Raw genomic sequence first — 18738 nt, forward strand, 5'->3', positions numbered from 1 at the left:
TGGACTCCGTATCACGATGTGTTTATATCGGACAAATATCTTTCGTCCGTAAATTTTGTATATTTATCCCGCTAAATATTCATGTTTTTAACGTTGCTTCTGCTGCTTTTGTTTTGCTTTTTGTAGGTGAGCCATTAATGCTCCTTCACAGTGAATTCGCAGCTTAGCAACCCGTTTACTGTTAGCAGTTACAAATTGGCGAAGTAAAGGTCTTCGTCTATTTGGGAACTAGCATCCACAACGATAAGAACCTCAGCCTTGAAAATGGATAATCTCTCTTGCCAACAAATGCTACTTTGGCTGAGTAAACAATACAGTAGTAAATCCCTCTCTCGATGATCAAAACTCACATTAATAAGATTCTCATCATGCCTGTACCATTGGATAGCGCCGAAGCTTGGACGATAACAACACTTCATGCGACGGCCCTTGGAGTGTTGGAAAGAAAGATTCTGTGGAGGGCTTATGTACCTTTGTTTGTTGGTGGCGGATAGTGTGGCAGGCGATGAGAGAGTTGTACGCAAACATGGACATAGAGCAGCGAATTAAGATTCAGAGGGACCCATTCTGCAAATATTATGATAGTCCTCTATATTAATTGGAGGAATTTCAGCTGACACATCTTTCACCGTAGCAAAATATGCACTTCAATGAAAACAATGCATCCTCAACAACTGAATTTTCGTATTTTTGATTAACCATATCTTAGAATAAAATGATCAATCACAGTATGTTCCATTTTGGTTTTTATAGATATTATATTATAATTTGCGATGGTTACTTTTTTAAGCATGTTTTTTCAGCAAGCTTTATGTAGACACATGAACAAAAATACCAGTTTTATGAGTATTAATTTTTATTATTATTCATTTAAAATATTCAAGCAAAGCTCGTTCTAAGTAACCAGAAATTTGATTAATCGAATAATTGATTAACTGAGCAATCGAGTAGTTAACTTACTCGAATAAACGCGCAGCCCTACTATTTATTATTTATTATATTGGCTCTTTACAATAACAAATGAAAACCTTATTGGCGATCCTTTTCCGTTCCAAAATCATTATGTATGTATATTTGCGATAAATAATCACATTACCGTTATTCTTAAAACTTTTCGAGAGTATCTCTACTTAGTAATTAGTATGCAACTATTAACGTATCGAGCGGAGGAATGTGAAATAGGAACCAGCAACCTGTAATATCTGAAAATATGAAATGAAATTAGCGAAAAAGTATAAGATGTTTAGACAGATATGTTACTGTCACTGTAGTTTCCAAGGACACGTAGAAAAACCTCATGCCACTAAGCATGAAAGGCCGTTGGTTGAATGATATTGCGAGAGTAATAAGCTTCATGGTGCGTACATTAGCCTTAGTATTCGGTGACTTGTGAATTACCTTTTCCCAACCTGAAGCATAGTAAGTAGTACCAAGTCCATCAATCTATGCAAAAAGTAATAAACATAATAGCAAAGAAATATTATATTACTTTAAATACTTTATAATACTCGTACATCCTCTAACCCCATGACTAATGGTTTAACGGGTTTAGCCTTTAAAATGGCGTTTCGAAAACGGACCGTACTCCAAAAACCTCAAAGGTGAAAGAAAACAAAATTAAGCTTACAGGACATCTCCGAGCGTGAAACAGCAAAATGATGGAAAAAATGTTTTTCTATTGCGGTTTCTATAATAGCGGTCGCTCCTCGGAAAGCAATGGTAAACCTTCTAGTGTATTTCTGCCATGAAAAGGCTCCTTATAAAAAAAAGTTTGCCTTTCGGACAACATTAAGGCGCACGCCACATATCGGAGGAGGAACTCGGCCAAACGCCCAGAAAGGGTGTAAGCACCAATTGTGTATTTATGTTATGTATACTCTACGAATAGTATTAGTAATGAGACCATTCTAACGCTTTGAGAGAGAACATCAACAAATCTTCGAGACCGAACCTCCCAAATCTTTATACCCTCATAAAATAATAAAATAAAGTTTTATGAATATGCGTTTGGACTCTTGAGACTCCGATAGGCAAGGAGTCTCTTCGAAACTACTGGATGCCCCTGAATTAATAAATCTCACCATAGTTGAGAGGGGCACAAACACGGCGCATATTTAGTGGTTGAGAAGATTTCAGCATCTTGTATACTAAGTAACATCGGCAACTGAGCAGATAACCAAAATAAGCATAAAAGTTCTATTTAGAAATTTAGCCTAGTTTCGTTGATAAAAGTGGCTGAAGCTTGGCTCGGTTCGGACATGACGCAGGAAATGAGGAATTTAAAATTATTTACTTATTCTAATAAAGTTAGGTATGACTGGTATATACTTATAGTTATGTATACGATTGCATTTATACTCACTCTTGTAGATATTACAGAGCCCAAGTAGCCCAGTACAACTAGTTCCAAAACCTTGGCCAGCAACCAAAAGATATATTTGATGCTCTGAGGAACGAGTCCCATCTACAGATTAGTAAAATATTAATTATCACAGTGAAGAAAGATACTGCAAAAGTAAGCAAAAATAAACAAGCAATAAGCTACAACCTACCTCATTCAAATTAAATGCCACCAGACAGAGCATCACCGCACTGTCTGCCATCATCACAAATAGTGGCAATGTAAACTGTGACTCTACTCTATCAGCAAATTTAATCAAATCTACATTACGTTTGATTAATGCAATAAGTCGCTGACTAAAATGATCAGCCATAGTTTTAGAATTCTCATATTTCAATACTGCGTCACCTAGATTGGAAATTTCTTCTTCCAGCAAAAGAAATCGGCCATTCAAATTGAATATAGACGTGGCAAGCATGTACGACTCTGACATGACAACGGTCAAAACCAAACAACCAACATTAAGACATATTATAAGAATTGCTGTATAAATTGGCCAGGGTCGATAATCGAATGGAATTGTCATTCTGTATGGAAGGTAGCGCTCACCAATGATAATGCCCTGTATGGGCTCAACGTAAAAGGAAAACATTGTTAGCAGGTACCACACTGAAAAAATGTTTGCAGGTCTTAAATGCTTACGAATCTTTCGGTGCATATCCTTGTCGATATTTCTAGAAATTAGTAAATAAAAACTAGTATTAATCGTAATTTTGGACGGTAAATAAGTACATTTGATGCGAATACAAGTTTCTTTTTAACACACTTTTATTAGTTCGGGCTGTATGTATGAATGTATGTATGTATGTATATATGTATGTAACGGAATCTTTGAGCTTAATTTTCACTGGCTTCAAAAAATCTGATCGACTTGGAATTTTGCACACCTATCGAGGACCGATGACAATGCAATAATTTGGTAAAAGTTTTCCATTATCCTTATTAGGATTGCCAGGATTAATATTTTCTTTTTTTACCTATGGGCAAAAAGTAAGGTGAATTTGGTTGTAAAATGAAAAATCTTTATTTCTAATGAAATCCGTCTTTTATGCGTATTTAACCCCAAAATCTACAGTTTCTACTAAATGTGTCTTATAAAACGTTCACATATTAGTAGATGATCTACTTTTTCGCGCTTAACTCAAAAGCTGTAATTAAAAAGCGGGATTTCCCATACAAAATTAGTCTCCCAAAATCTGAGATTATAAAATAATCCTAGATAATAACGATATTTTTTGGCATACAACCCTGTGTTTACTATGTTATCGATAATTATTATTACGAATGTAAGGAGAAACATCAAACTAAAAACTAAATGAAATGGATGCCGGGAAAGAAAACAGGTCTGTAAACATAGTTCTAATAAAATTTTTGTCAAATATTATTAAATAGGGATTCATTTTACGGAAAAAAGCGTGAGTCCATGAACGTTTTGTCCTCTTATTACTTATTATAAAATGTAATACAGCAGCTAGTCCTTGACGATTTGCGCAGAATGTTTCAGGTCATTATCTTGTTGGATGGCATCAGGTTTTGTTCCAAAATGTGCTTGTATTAGAAGCGATTCATATTTCCTTGAATGAAAACGAGGTTTCCAGCTCCTGTGGCTGCAACTGCTCCCCAAACCATGACACTGCCACCACCATGCTTTACAGTCGGAATCAGATTCCTAGGAGCCATGGCAGTGTTTGGTTTTCTCCAAACTTTGGCTTTGCCGTCGTATCCAAATATGTTGTATTTGGACTCATCAGTGAATAAAACTAGTTTCCAAGATTCTATTCCCTTATAAGGTGCTTTTTTGCAAACTCCATACGAAGTTTTCAGTTTTTCTCGCTTATAAGGGGCTTCTTGCGAGGAGTTCTGCAGTTGTTACCTTCATTATTAAGGGTCCTGCTTATTGTACGTGGGTGGAAAACAATTTGATACATCTCGGCTACCTCCTGGGCCAAATCAGTAGCATGTATTTTCGAGTTCTGATTCACTGCTTTGCGAATAAAGAATACATCTCTCCGGTTGAGCTTCTTGGGCCGGCCACTACGCGGCTTAATCTCCAGAGAATTGGTTGTTTCAAAGTTTTTACAAATAGTTTGTACCGTAGACTTGCTTAAATGCAATAAATCAGCTATTTAACCAAAGGATGTCTTATTACTTCTGTACTCAACAACTAATTCTCTCAAATCAGTAGAGATTTCTTTGCGGAGCGACATTATTCCGATCATACACTTTTTCAAAAGACAAAATACCATAAATTTTAAGAAGAATGCAAAGTAGAACCACAAAAAATAGAATAAACGGTACTTTACAGTTAAGTATTCGCAGAAAAGAAGAGCAAAATAAGTGTCCTAATATAACGTATGTACACTTTTGTCAGTGCATTTTTTTGGTTTTTCGTGAATAACTTTTAAAGTAACTACTGAAAATAATTTTTTTTTAACATTTGTTAGACTGTTACAATAATTAGACTTAAAATAAAATTGCATCATTACATTCCTTTTGAATGCTTTAGATCGGGAGAAATTAAGAATAAAAAATAGTTAAAAAAAAAACTAAAAAACTCGCTTTTATTGCTAATCGAACTAAAAAGTAGAAAATAAAAAATAGTTTAAAAAAACTAAAAAACCCGCTTTTATTGCTAATCGAACTAAAAAGTAGAAAATAAATTTTAATGACAAAGGGACCTATAATGAAGTAATAGCAAATCGAACGATCAGTCATAGTCAACTACTTCAGAACAGAATTATAACAAAAATTTAGATACAAATAGAATAATTCAAATTAGAGTTAAAAGCGTGGGATGCATTTTGCTTCACTTTCATAACCTTCTGTACATAGGTAGTTGCCAATAGAATGATTGTAATATTTACTATATCAAGCATCTACATTTCCAAATTAATAATTGTCAAAATGGAGTTGCTGAAGAGCGAATGTGTTGACTTTTTGAAATTCTTTTTCATAAAATTCTGTATTACCAAAACTTCTTCTCACTTTTCGTATTGTTTTCGGAATTTTGATTATATTAATTCACCACATAGTACTAAAAAAAAACTTTAGGTTACATATGAACTTCGGACCGCTCATTGCATTGATAATGGCCAAGCTTGCTTCTTAAAAAAATCTTGTTTTTTATCCTTATTTCCTTTTGAAAAGAAACTTGTATTCACCCCATTCTTTAAATGTAGTCCACTTACTCATCGAAGTAAATTTTTGAATACAACTCTTTGAGAAATTCCTGGAAGTTATCCTTTTTTAATGCCAGCCAACCTATCCGAATAATACACTCTAATGTAAGCAAAAGGTTGAGCATGACTTGGATCATTATGACAATATCATCTTTTTGCAACACGACCTCATAGAATTGGCCACAAAATGCCGCACAAAGCAGCAGGGCACACCAAAGGAAAATTAGACGATGCAAGCGTTTCTCCAAGTTGGTTGTGTTCCCAGTTGTGGGCCAAGTACCGAATATGAAGCTAGACTTAATTTGCCAAGATAGTGGTGCTTCCTTTCCATTCGGTAAGAGTGGCCGATAATGCATTTTTTTTTTTGTTGCTTGTTCGAAAAAAGATATGCTCGTATATGCCAAAACTAAGCCACAGTTACTTCACTAAATAATCCAATGGAAACTGCAGAAAATCATGCGAAAGAGCAGTATTTATTGCGGATAAAATTATGGGAGCAGATTGGGTTAAGCTAAATAAGTTGTGCTAGAGTGGGTGAAAATATTAAATTATAGTCATTTTACTAAACATATGACAAAAATCTCTGGGTATTTACTCTCAATTATGTTTCATTTAAAATTCTCTTTAAATGCGTGAGAAAATTGCAAACGCAAATTTAGATTTAGAGAATATTTGGGATGAGGTATGTCCACAGAAAAGTAAATTTGAAATGTCCAGTAGTAGTAATCTTGAATTAGTGTTCTTCTTCTTTCTTTTCTAAATAAGAAAGTGATTGGATCGGATGGTGAACGAAGTGACCCTTGTGTGTTGACTACGGCAAGTATGAGAGACTATGGAATTAGATTTTCAGTTGTACGCAATTTTCAGTTATTTAAATATAAAGCAACGACTGAAGACTACGGCTCCGCCGGCTAGGCCAAGGACATACTATGGAAAAGCTCCAGTTGTTCAAGTGCCAATGAGATATACCTGGTGGTAGTGACGGAGGAAAGAGAAGGACTGATCAGCAGTGGAAAGATCAAGTGAAGAATGGTCTCATTATGTTTATGTAAAAGATAGATTCTTTTTGACGTAAGTAACTCACCCAGAATGGGTCATATATAAGTAATATTGTTGGGAGCGAAGAGTGAGCTTGGTTTAGGGTATACATAAATAAATAAATAAAAAATAAATTAAATAGCGCGCACATACGCTCCATAAGGTAACATATTTAGAGAGGTCCAAGAATTGTTGTCTTTCTTACTTCAGTTGCTAGAGCATAACTTTTTTTTCTAATAGTGTATTCCGGTCTTTTCCTCGTATATTTAGTAAAGCATTAACACATATAACAACGTCAGCCTGGAAATATAACGTAGAATTTCTCTTGTCAATAAGTGCTACTTTGGGCTAAATAGGAAATTTAGCAGTGAAGTCCTCTCTCGATGAACAAAACTAACACTCTACAAGGCTCGCATCATGCCTGTCCTAACGTATGGCACAAAAACTTGGGCGATGACAACATCCGATGAAGCGTCGCTTGGAGTGTTTGAGGGAAAAATTCTGCACAAGATTTTTGGACCTTTGCACGTTGGCAACGGCGAATATCGCCAGCGATGGAACGCTGAAATGTATGGGCATTACGATGACATAGACATAGCGCAGCGAATAAAGATCCAGCGGCTTCGTTGGCTGGGTAATGGAAATATCAGGTGGAGAAGGACTTAGCTTCACTTGGTGTATTCATCTGGCGCGGGCTAGCACGAGAAAAAAACGACTGGCGCGCTTTAAGAATAAAAAGAAGAAGCAGTGTATTCCAGTCATAAAAAAATATTCTCACAAAAACCATTGGATGCGGCATAAAACTGTATGTAGCTCTATTATATGAGACAATATCAAGATACACACCGCAAGTTGGAGGGAAAGCTCGGCCGATCACTTAACAAAGAGTACGCCTGGTATAAATACATGCATACATGCAAGTGGACCTTTCAAACATTAAATACTCGTATAAAGTAAAGTAAAGATATGAAATGTAGCAAACACCGAAATTCTCGATAAAATATTGAGGTGTTGTACCCAATGGACTGCATTTGTTTTCATTGACTCCCTGCAGTATGTCAAGTGGCAGATTTTTGTTGAAACCATGTGTTGAAGACATCCCTACTATACATCCTAATATACAAAATTCATTATTCGATATACTTAGGTCGTCATTGACAGTTAACGTAGCTCTACGTATCTTCTCAGAAATAAGAGGGTGTCATCGTCCGGATCAAAATCCACACGATTTAGTGTACAGAGTTATAGAAATTTGGGTTGTTTACGAATCCACTTAGCCAATAAATGGGACTTATCATTGAAGTTGTTTCAAGTAGCACGCACAACTTTGGACGAATAGAGCTCCATTTTTTTAATCTAAATTACGATAATTCTTAAATGATAACAATTTTTAAGAATTTCAGTGCCTAATGCCCAAGCTGTAGCTTTACCAAGATGACCGCTATACACTTTAATATATTGAGCACTCCTATTGAAAACCCCTTTATTTTGCGAACCATTCCTTCGGCTGCAAATTATTTGCAGATAATTGGTTGTTTATACAAATCAAATAGAATAATATATAAGCAGCATTTGAAAATCGGGAAAAAATATTTGAATGTAAATAGAAGAAGAAAGAAAGCACTTGTGAGGACGTTAGTGGTCAACGACGGATATTTGCCCAATACATATATTGGGTTGGGGAATAAGTTCATAGCGCTTTTATCTTTTCTTTTATTTTACCACGATTTTTTAGCTTTTTGTTGAACTCCTTCTGCTCTACAAAACTGTACTAATAGTATATATTTTTGAGTTATTTAATTTTTTATTAGTTTTAAGGCTTGGAAATGCAACACCCACGAGGAAAAAATCAACATTTTCGACACCAGCTCTTCTTTGCTTCGAGGTTAAAAAGCTGCCAAAGCTGCCCAGGACATTGACGACGTGTATGGAGAAGGTCTCATAGGCGAGTCTATAGTACGGAAATGATTTGCAAAGTTCAAAAATGGCGACTTTGACCTCGATGACACGTCCCGCAGCGGAAGGCCCTCGGAGTCCGATGAAGAAAGTATCAAATCACTTTTGAAGAAGAACGGTCGCCAAACCAATCGTGAACTGGCGGAAAAAATGAACTGCATTCATAAAAGGATTCTCAATCACCTTCATTTAATGTGATTTACCGAAGAATTGGCATCCTGGGTCTCTCACAATCTCTATGAAAAATACAAAGAATGTCGCCTTCGAATTGCTTCTCAGCATCTCGCCCGCCATCGAGCAACACGCGGTCATAAATAGTGCTTTTTGTACCGAATCGTCACGGGAGATGAGAAATGGTACCGAGATACGCCAAAGCTAAGAGTAAGGCTAGAACCGCACACAAAGAAGATCATGATATGTGTTTGGTGGGACTGTGAGGGCATGGTGCACTGGGAAATGCTCGAAAAGAATGGCACGGTCAACAAGGAGCTCTGCATTGCCCAGCTACGGGAGACCCAGAACGGGAGGTCCTTCAACATCTGTCGTATTCAATAAAAACTGGTTAACAACTTCTTTGACACCAGATCAGGCGATTTTTGACGGAAAGTCATCAACAAATTGGTCGAGAGGTGGGTAGAGGTTGTAAACAGCAACGGCGAATGTGTAATTGATTAACTTACTGATATAATTATTGAGCTTTGTGTAAATAAAAATCTTTGGTAAAAACGCTACGAACGCCCCAACCTAATACATAATTTATGTAAGTAAATTTTTAAAGAAATAATTTTTTAAGCATTTGTATGTATACATATATACACATAATATATACATATGTACGTGAAATAGTGTGTGACTGTACGTGAAAAACTGTGTGAATTTAAGAAAATTACTAAAGATGACCAGAGAAAAATGTATTTCCTATAGAACGATATTTCTTGAAGACGGTTATGGTTTAAGATGTTATGATTAACATTCCCATGCCACCGCAGTTCTTTACTCAAGGATTTCGAGTGAACTCCACTGCATATATCGAGGCTCTAGAGATAGTAATGAATCAACAAAACTCTGCATCTTCATACAAATAGATGGCGACACTTGATTGGATAGCTGAAAGTCTCCATGACTATACATATATTACCGCCTAACTTCCCTGACCTTTATCCCCGGATCTACTACCTATGGGGCATAGTTGAGCCTGAATTCTAGTAAGCATTCTCATAACACTATTTCTTCTAATAGTAGTCTAAAGTAATAGCGTTACTGTCAATATGAGTAAGGAGCATTTGATTCGGGCATGCATTCGTTTCCGGACTGCAGCTAATGGAAGTTTTATTGTCTGATTTTGTAGATATATAATAATTTAATGATGTGTAGGAAATTCATAAAGGTTCATCCAATTTTGTTCAAAAGAAAAGCTAATTAATTTTACTCTCAAGTTGTGCTCAAATACCGAACGTACAATAATGTGCTGAAAAGGGAATTCCGAGCTAATATTCCCGAAATTATGTTACAGTTGAGAGGATTTGTGATGGAAAAATTTTCTTAAAGGAGTTTTCTTAAGTGAGTTATTGTTTATTTCCTTTCGAGGATACATCGTTTTTATATGCAGCTAATTATTCGTTTTTTTTCCTTATTTTTATCGAAAAACACGCAGTTCTTGAACTTCTTTTTCAGAGCAGTCGACTGTTTCTTTGAAAAATGGTTTCATAGTAGAGACCGACACACTTTCTGCGTCCTTTTGGATATTAAAACTATTTATTTCGAATTATTTCTGACATATCGTCTGCAATTAGCTGGAATCGAACTAAATCAGCGTTGATTAATATATACGTAGGGGGGTGTTTGTTTGTATTACTCGTATGTGCTGATATTTCCACAGCATTGGCAATCGACAGCCGACCATCTGTCTGCCACTAAATGCGCGGAAACTTTTACCCCAGCTCGTAAGCCAATCCCTTAGGCACCGTATTGTCCATTGGCTTACATTACGCAATCGGATCAAATTACTTTGGAAATGGATAATAAAACGCTATTAATGAAACTACTTACATGCACATACATACGTATACGCTTGTAATAACAGGAAAGTTGAAAAATTGCAGACATAACCACATACATACAAATATATCTACTTGCATGTGTATCGCGTTGCTTTTTCCCTGCTGCAACTCAAAATTTAATTAGTGCAAAGTAGGAGCTTATTGTGTTTGTGTGTACTTAACTATGCGTATGTATGCGGGTGTAAGAGCGCAAAAGGATAACAGAGTCGAACACACAAAGGAACATGACCTCTAACACCCGGTGTACTCAAGTGGCCATCTGCATCTGCTTGTTGTTGGTGGTGTTGAAATAATGTAGCACTCAAGGTGTCCGCTTGTGACAAAGGTCTATTCGGGGTAAAGATTTCCGAGTAAAACGATATGGAAATGTGCCAAAAATTGAAATATTCAAAATTAGATGAACAATGTGAACATACATGCATAAGTACGTATGCACTGCTATATTGTATATACATATGTATGTGTGCCAATTTTTACAGTTGTTATTTGTACAGTTGTTTAGTTTCATTTTAACGGAGTGACACATGCCATGACTTCTGGGCACAGGCCAAATAGAAAGCAAACCCCATAACAATAACGTTTCGTATTACCGTTGACGGGTGCAAAGGTAACTGGAAGGAAATTTCATCAGACCGTCGGTAAATAAGCGAGTACCTATGTACACACGTATATAATTGAGTTTATGTACCTAAAGAATATGCATCCATATACTTTTTTAAGAAGGCATACGCGTGAAGAATGCTTGGCTGTACGTTTTAACTTTTTAATAAAATGAAGTAAGCGAAAATCTTTTACTATCTTTTTCATTATAACTTTATTATTAAGCTTTGATTATTAAATACCGAGACTATCGAAGCAAAAGATTTAATTTCTATTTCGTGTTAATTTTACTTGATACCACCTTCGATATACCACCTTGATTAAAAAGTTTCTGGAACAACCACCAGGTAACGCTCTAATTAAACTGATTTGAATTTTTTGTTAGGTTGTCACATCTGTGATTAATTTTTCTAACGGCATTACTTGACATTTGTAAAGTTTACACCGTATTGAGTAAATCTACCTCTGCACGTGTTTTCAATTTTTAGCTTTTTAAAAATGGATTTGAGTTTGTATAACATTTTGCGCTAAAAATGGATTTAATGATGCGAGAACCTTAGAAATGTTAGGAAACTGTTTCGGTAGATAATGATACTCTAAAGAAAACCGTTTACGAGAGACATGAATGCTTCAGCAAATATCGTGGATCCGTTCAGGACATGGCAGCTAATGATTTAAGTTAGGGCCATATTTCCGCAAAATTGGTCCAGAAGGACCAGAAGCGCATGCAAGAAATTCATTTACGCTTCATGAACGCATCGTTGTTTGAGACGAGATGTGGGTTTATGAATGCGATGTGGAATACAGACACGGGGAACTCGGTTTAACAGCCGAAAGGTAGTAATGGAAAAATCGAAGGCGGTTCTGATAGCTATATCAAAAATAGAGTTCCACAAATGTTTTGAGAGCTGGGTGAAACGCTGGCATAAGTGCGTTGCAGTTGATGGGGTACTTTGAGTGATTTGAAGGCGATAATATCACATTTGGCACTCGTATTTTGAATTTTCTGAATATGTACTTATATATGTCGGGAACTTTTTGATCAAGGTGGTATACTAATATACATTTTCAATCTCTACAACGATGCAATCTTCCATTGTTCGGAGCCTACCAAATACTATATTAGGATGATTTTAATTATGTTTTTCATACAAAATTTGATACAGGTTCTTTGATCCATCTTTTTGAATACATAAAAATAGAAGACGAGCCGAAACACGTGCAAGCAAAGCAGTTGTCAACAATTAACTGAACATTCAAAATGGCCGAACTCGTCGGCAAGAGTGAGAGACATGAGTGCCAACATATCGCCACAAAAAAATCGAAATTCGAATATGCGTAACCTGCGAAAATTCAAAATTCGCGATACTTTTTGAATACACCTCGTACAAAAAAAATCAGCCCTTGTAGTAGTTGTAGAGTTTAATAATTTTATATTGCCATAAAAATACAATAGCTTATTGGCATTTTTATCTTGCTAGCGACGCTGTGAGCTTTTTAAGAGGCATCAAAAGTGCTAATGCTATTCTTTTAATGGAGACTTTACATTAGAAAAGGATAGAAGCTGCATAGTACAATATATTGCATTTGGCTACAAAGCTCTTACGCCATTGCTTAAGAATTATAAATATGCTGCATAATTAGATTATGTTTACAGGCAATGACGAACCTTAAATGAAAAATGAAAAAGCTCCTCATAAAAATCATTTGCCGTTCGAAGTCGGCTTAAGGGGGTCTTCTGGTCTCCAGCGAAAAAAATATCGATTTTTTTTTTTGCATAATTTTGTTGTATGTGTATGCGAGAATACGCCACAGAAAGGATTTTTTGAAAATCGCATTTTTTCACATTTTTCTGGGCACCGAAGTGTACCCTCCTCCGGCCGTTTTATCATAAACTTTATCTTTAAACGCGTTTCCCCGAAAATCGTGTTTTTTAAGCATTTTGGTCACACTTTTCATAGTAGTTATACTCCGATTTCAATGGTTTTGGTCTTAAAAGGTTCGGAAAACTTACCGCTAAGTTTCCCCGTGTACGATTTTTGAAATTTTTTTTCATTCCATTTTTATAACCTTTTAAAGTTCAAAAAATGATAAAAAAAAAATTTTTTTTGCAAATTGTTGCATAACTTTTGAAAAAAATTAAAAAAAAAAAATCTGTCACGGGAAAACTTAACCAGGGCAACTCTGAAGACAACGCATATCTAATTTTTGCTTTCTGATTACCCAGGTGGAAAAACCGTGACCAAAATGGAGACCTGTTTCGTTTGGAGGTGGACGTCTTCAGCGCCATTTCAAGGTCGCGGGTGTTAATTTTTTTCAAAGTCAAAACCATTTTTTAAAAGCCAAGACATGTACCTTTAAAATAAAAAAAAAAATTTTTTTAAATATTCACAGGATTTGTCACAATCAATCCCCAAAAAAACAATTCATTTCAGGGCCTCGAGACCAGAAGACCCCCTTAACACTGCTTAACCTCCATATGTGGAGTAAAGATACACGCCACAAATAGAAGGAGGAGCTTGGCAAAACACCTGATAGAAGTGTACGCGTTAATTATTTATTTAATTTTTTATGTTTGTCCTAAGTACCTGAATTCGTTCTGTCTCGTCGCATGACATCGCTTATTCAGTACAGCACAAAAAAATGTCTAATTGATGAGAGGAGTCGATTTAGTTAAATCTGAACATCCGTCCACCCGTACGATAGCTCACTTAAAAATTAATATATTTCAATAAAACTTGGCAAACAAATTAATCTTTGCCCAAGGTAGATTAGCATTGAAAATCCGTCAATAACCACGTGCACATCCCGTAAAACGGTAAATTTCAAAAACACAAAAAAGTGTGATATCACTGTGATATCTCGCAGAGATTGCGTTGGCGTTATAAGAAATAATCAACGCAGCCATGGACTTCGTTGCCGTCTGAACAACGACTGATTGGAAAGCGTAAGAATACGTGTGATATGAGCGCGTACAATTCAGCTGTCGAATCCTCTATGGTGTAGAAGTCGAATTTACTCTCACAATTTTACTTCGGATGACCAAACCTTTCAATCGATCATCCTTGGACAAAAGCCGCGTCCATGCTTATGCCATGTATCGTAAGCATAGGCATCGATACAAAGCATAAGGAAAAAAACTATCGGACTCGCTTTATTAGGCTCGACTCGAATCTATCGCAGGCTGGAAACCAAGGAATTGCCCATTAAGAAGCAAAATAAACCAATTTTACTTTCTGTGATATATACAGGGTTGCCCATATTGCCCATTGGAAATAAAATATGCATTAATATTTTTTTATAATTTTTTTATATCGAAAATATTAAACCTTGTTATGGAAAGTGGAGCACATTATCATTTCAGGCTTTGCAATAGCTTATTCTGGCAACCCAGTACATTTCTCCGAGTCTCAAGTGCATTTTCTAGGCGGCCAATTGGTAGTAGCGTTTCGGATGATTGCTCGGCAGACAGTGTACAAAAGGTTGATTGTAAGATTGGCCGTGTGGTACGTATTCTATTGGTATCAATGGTCGTATATGCAGTCATCTTCCATTTGAAGAAACTAAAAATTGAAGGACATTGTGTGGTAACGCCCGTCATTGAGTGCAACGGTGACTTCTTGCCCAGCTAAAACAACAAATTTTGGTTTAATGCCACTCGGCCAAAATCCCCACCAAACAGTCACTCATTGTGAATAAGTCGGCTTCTCTATTGAAGATGTACGAAAGACTTCCGGGTCTATCCTATGGAAATTAATTAATATGCCGAAGCATAAGTCAGCTTCATCTGAAAATATCATTTTTCGTGGAAAATACTCATCTTCAGTCGAGAGTTGGAGACTCGTCCCTTTTTTTAAATGTCGAATCATAAATTAAATTTCTGACACATTGCAGGTATTCAAACGAACAATTTCTAAATGGATCACCCTGTATCTACTTATGAATACCTACAAACTCGTGCATTCATGTGAATATGTATATAAATACATTAAAAAAATGCACATCTTATGTTTTCTGCTTTGCTGTCATATCTCTAGAGGTGCCTTGCAGCAATCAAACGATGTTTACGCTCACTAATTCTTACCTACGACAAAAACTCTGCTACTACTCACATGCAATCTTATCTGGCTGATAGCTTAACCATTGCGAATACTACCTTAGCTTTTTTATTGTATATTCTTGAAATGAATCGGCGATAACAAACAAAACACTCAATATTTTCTAGCGAGTCGCTACGCTCACAAATATTCAGTCGTTCGAAAGAAGTCTTCGCTTGTGTACTATGTATAAGTACAGCATCGTGACAATGTCAGACGCCGATTCGGAGTCGGAATTTTTGGATAATTCAAAAAAGCCCAAATTGAGGAAAATTAAACGTAAACGGATGAGTAAAAGTAAAAGAAAAAATAATTTTCAAGTCACTCATAGGCGTAAAAGTTACATTTGGATTGGTGTCCTACTACTGGTGGCTGTAATAGTGATTATTTACTTCGCATCAATCTACAATACCCATCAAACTCGTAGACCGTATACGCCTTCAAAGAGGCAAAAAAAGTCTATTCTTATATTGAATTGGCGTGATGAAAAAGTGCCGCGTCCATGGAGCAGAAATTGCACCATCGACATAGTAAATACTAACAAACCGTCCAGAGCACTGAAGCGGCATAAAAATTATGAAGCTGTTATTATGAATTCAACAGCTGAAAATGTACTATTCGGATCCGAGTTAATTCCCTATCACATGAATTCCCAACTTCTTATATTTGCCACACAAAAACCGTTACAGTTTGAGAATCGTACATCGTTGGAACATTCCAACTTTGGAGTGTACAATAAATCAATGTCATACTCACTGAAATCAGATTTTATATGGCATTCGTATAAAATAGTGAGGAAAAATGATTCGAAGATTGTTGCGCCTGCATTAAAAACGCAGTGGGACGGGCCGCAAGAGAAATTTCGGAAAGAGCACATGATGGAATTCTTTCTCGGAGAAGTGAAAGAATCATCGCATTTAGCCTTAACTGTGTTGAATAGGCCATGTCAGCCAGCGCGCAATGAGTTGGTGCGACGTATACAAGAAAATATTGATGTCCATACGTATGGCGAATGTGGAGTATATAAGTAAGTTTAACCTTGGTTCATTAATAAGGACATAACATAAGATGACTTTTGCACAATCCAATGTATTGTGTGAGAATACCATTCGGTTGGTCAAGGTTCGATAGGCAGTTTAGTCATGAAACGTCAAAAAATAGAAAGAAAGAAATATTTTAAAAGGCAGTTGCTCCAACGCAAACTTCCGAATGTGTTGCTGCCGTGAAAAAGCTTCTCATAAAAATATATATTTATTAGACATTCAGAAGCGGCGTAAAACTGTAGGCCTTTCCATTTGTGGTACAATATGAAGCCCAGCCAAACACCTTATAAAAGATGTAGGGATTTTGGGAGTTTCAAATGGTTGAAGTTAAATTTTTTATTAGTCTGTGTGAAAACCCAATTCTCTACAATGTAGATTAAGAGATTTCCAATTCCTGCGCACGGCGTGAATTCTGTTGATTTGGCTGATTTTCGGCTGGAGCACTTACGCGTGTTTTTGCATGGTAGGTCGAAAGAGTTTTTTATAATGAATGAAAAATGACAATTTTATAAGAGGTACATATAATGATCAAGCCTATATTGACTTTTGACAGTTCTTGGGTATAAACACGGGTCGTTCTGGTAGCGTAGAAGCTTGTAGATTTTATCTAAGCATTGAGGAACCAAAATTTTGAAGCGCTTACCAACTACCAATTTCGCGAAAAATATTACAATTGCTAACTTGGTCAATACCGCTTAGGCGCCTACAGCTGTTGTAAAAAGCCGCTGAATGTTGTTGATGGGTTCCGCTATATTTTTGCACTTTGGTTCACTTTTGAGATTATAATTTTCACTCAAAAAATGTCAAATACAATGCAAAACTGCACTGTGAATTTGACATCTCTGTCAATCTAGCTATTAGCTGCTGCGGCATCACTTTTTCATATTGAAATTTACAGGTTTGACAACACGATGTAGTCAAAGTCTGTCGAAATTACTTATTTTGAACTTTGGCAATTAATCTCATTTATTTTCTTTTTGTAGCTGTTCAGGTGAGACTAGTTGCCGTTTCCTACCAAATCGTCGAGCAAATAGAACTTATAAATTCTACTTGGCTTTCGAGGAGGAGCTTTGCATGGATTATGTTGGTGAAAATTTTTACAAAGCCTTGGGTGGACGAATAGTGCCAGTCGTATTTGGCGGTGCTAATTATGAACGTTTCGCTCCACCGCAATCATACATAAATGCTCGAGATTTTGCAAGTATTCGCGACTTAACAGAATACTTGGTTTACCTGGATCAACACCCCGAGGAACACGTCAAATATTTTACATGGCACGAGAAATATATAATTCAAGAATCACCTTTTGACGTGGAGGAAATTTGCGATTTTTTGCAAACTGCGGATAGCCAAAACACGTTTAACAGCAGTTTGGAAGGGCCTGGGCGAATTCTAAGTTGGTTGAATGAAAATAAATGTGAGCCATATGAATTGCCCCCTGCATGGCTTTCCTAAGCCAACAAATCGATGATAATTTTTATAATATCATTACATTGTACACATTTGTATATTCGGACACACAAAGTACATATTTAAGCGTATATGTATAAGAATATGATAAGCTTTACAATAACTTAATGGTAATCGCTAATAATAAGTGAGATAAGATTAGTGAATACGACTTTTTTCTAGATATAAGTATGTGTGCATAGTTAGAGAGACATTTACCATATATGTACAATATATATTTTATATTTTATAGAGTTAATAATCTTATTCGCGTATTGATTAATATTTAAAATATATTATTTATTTAATTACCGTCATTAAGCTGGTCGTCTGATTTTGGTGAAATTTCTTTTTTGTGCTTATGGGGATATATTGAGAAATCTATACCGAAGCTATGGAAACTTATAACACTCATACTCCCAGTATGAACGAAAAACTACTTCTCGAATATACTAAAGAAATAATATAATCGAGGCCACGAAGGCTACAAGATGTTATAACGGCAACATAAATATATATATACATAAATGATACTTTTATTGGGTGTTCGGCCGAGCTTCTCATCCTATTTTTAGGGTGCGTCTTGATGTTGATCCACAAATAGAGGAACTTAGAATTTTGCGCCACCTCCGAAGGAGCTTTGCCATTGCCTGCAGAGGCAGATAATATACTACCCGGGCTCTACCGAATGAAAGGCACGCATCAACTCATTCGGCTTCAGCTACTGATTTTATAATAAATACATACGGTGTTCGGGTGTACTCGTAGACTGCAGCAAGCAAATTTGCAAGAATGGGCGGCCGCGTGACTATTTGTGTGTGATTACCATTCGGATGTACGTAGGTTCATATTTCCGTGCATGAAATACCAAAATGATCGAAAAAGTTTTTTCTAATAGCGGTCGCCCATCGGCAG

General features: G+C 36.2%; 2 protein-coding genes across 2 annotated transcripts; one reads left to right on the forward strand and one right to left on the reverse strand.

The window, feature by feature from the left end:
- Positions 1-984: 984 nt before the first annotated feature.
- Positions 985-5999, reverse strand: LOC128862245 (odorant receptor 74a-like). Its single transcript, XM_054100768.1, has 5 exons — positions 5590-5999; positions 2553-3075; positions 2363-2464; positions 1261-1443; positions 985-1202 (listed from the first exon to the last, which is right to left on the reverse strand). The coding sequence occupies exons 1-5, from the start codon at positions 5934-5936 to the stop codon at positions 1152-1154; spliced, it is 1206 nt and encodes a 401-aa protein (XP_053956743.1). The 5' UTR covers positions 5937-5999; the 3' UTR covers positions 985-1151.
- Positions 6000-15467: 9468 nt separating this feature from the next.
- On the forward strand, positions 15468-18090 carry LOC128861580 (alpha-(1,3)-fucosyltransferase C-like). Its single transcript, XM_054099821.1, has 2 exons — positions 15468-16358; positions 17358-18090. Exons 1-2 carry the CDS (start codon positions 15517-15519, stop codon positions 17827-17829), a joined length of 1314 nt encoding a protein of 437 aa, XP_053955796.1. The 5' UTR covers positions 15468-15516; the 3' UTR covers positions 17830-18090.
- The last annotated feature ends 648 nt before the right edge of the window (positions 18091-18738 follow it).

The sequence above is a fragment of the Anastrepha ludens genome, chromosome 4 (genome assembly GCF_028408465.1).
Source record: "Anastrepha ludens isolate Willacy chromosome 4, idAnaLude1.1, whole genome shotgun sequence".
Taxonomy (NCBI): domain Eukaryota; kingdom Metazoa; phylum Arthropoda; class Insecta; order Diptera; family Tephritidae; genus Anastrepha; species Anastrepha ludens.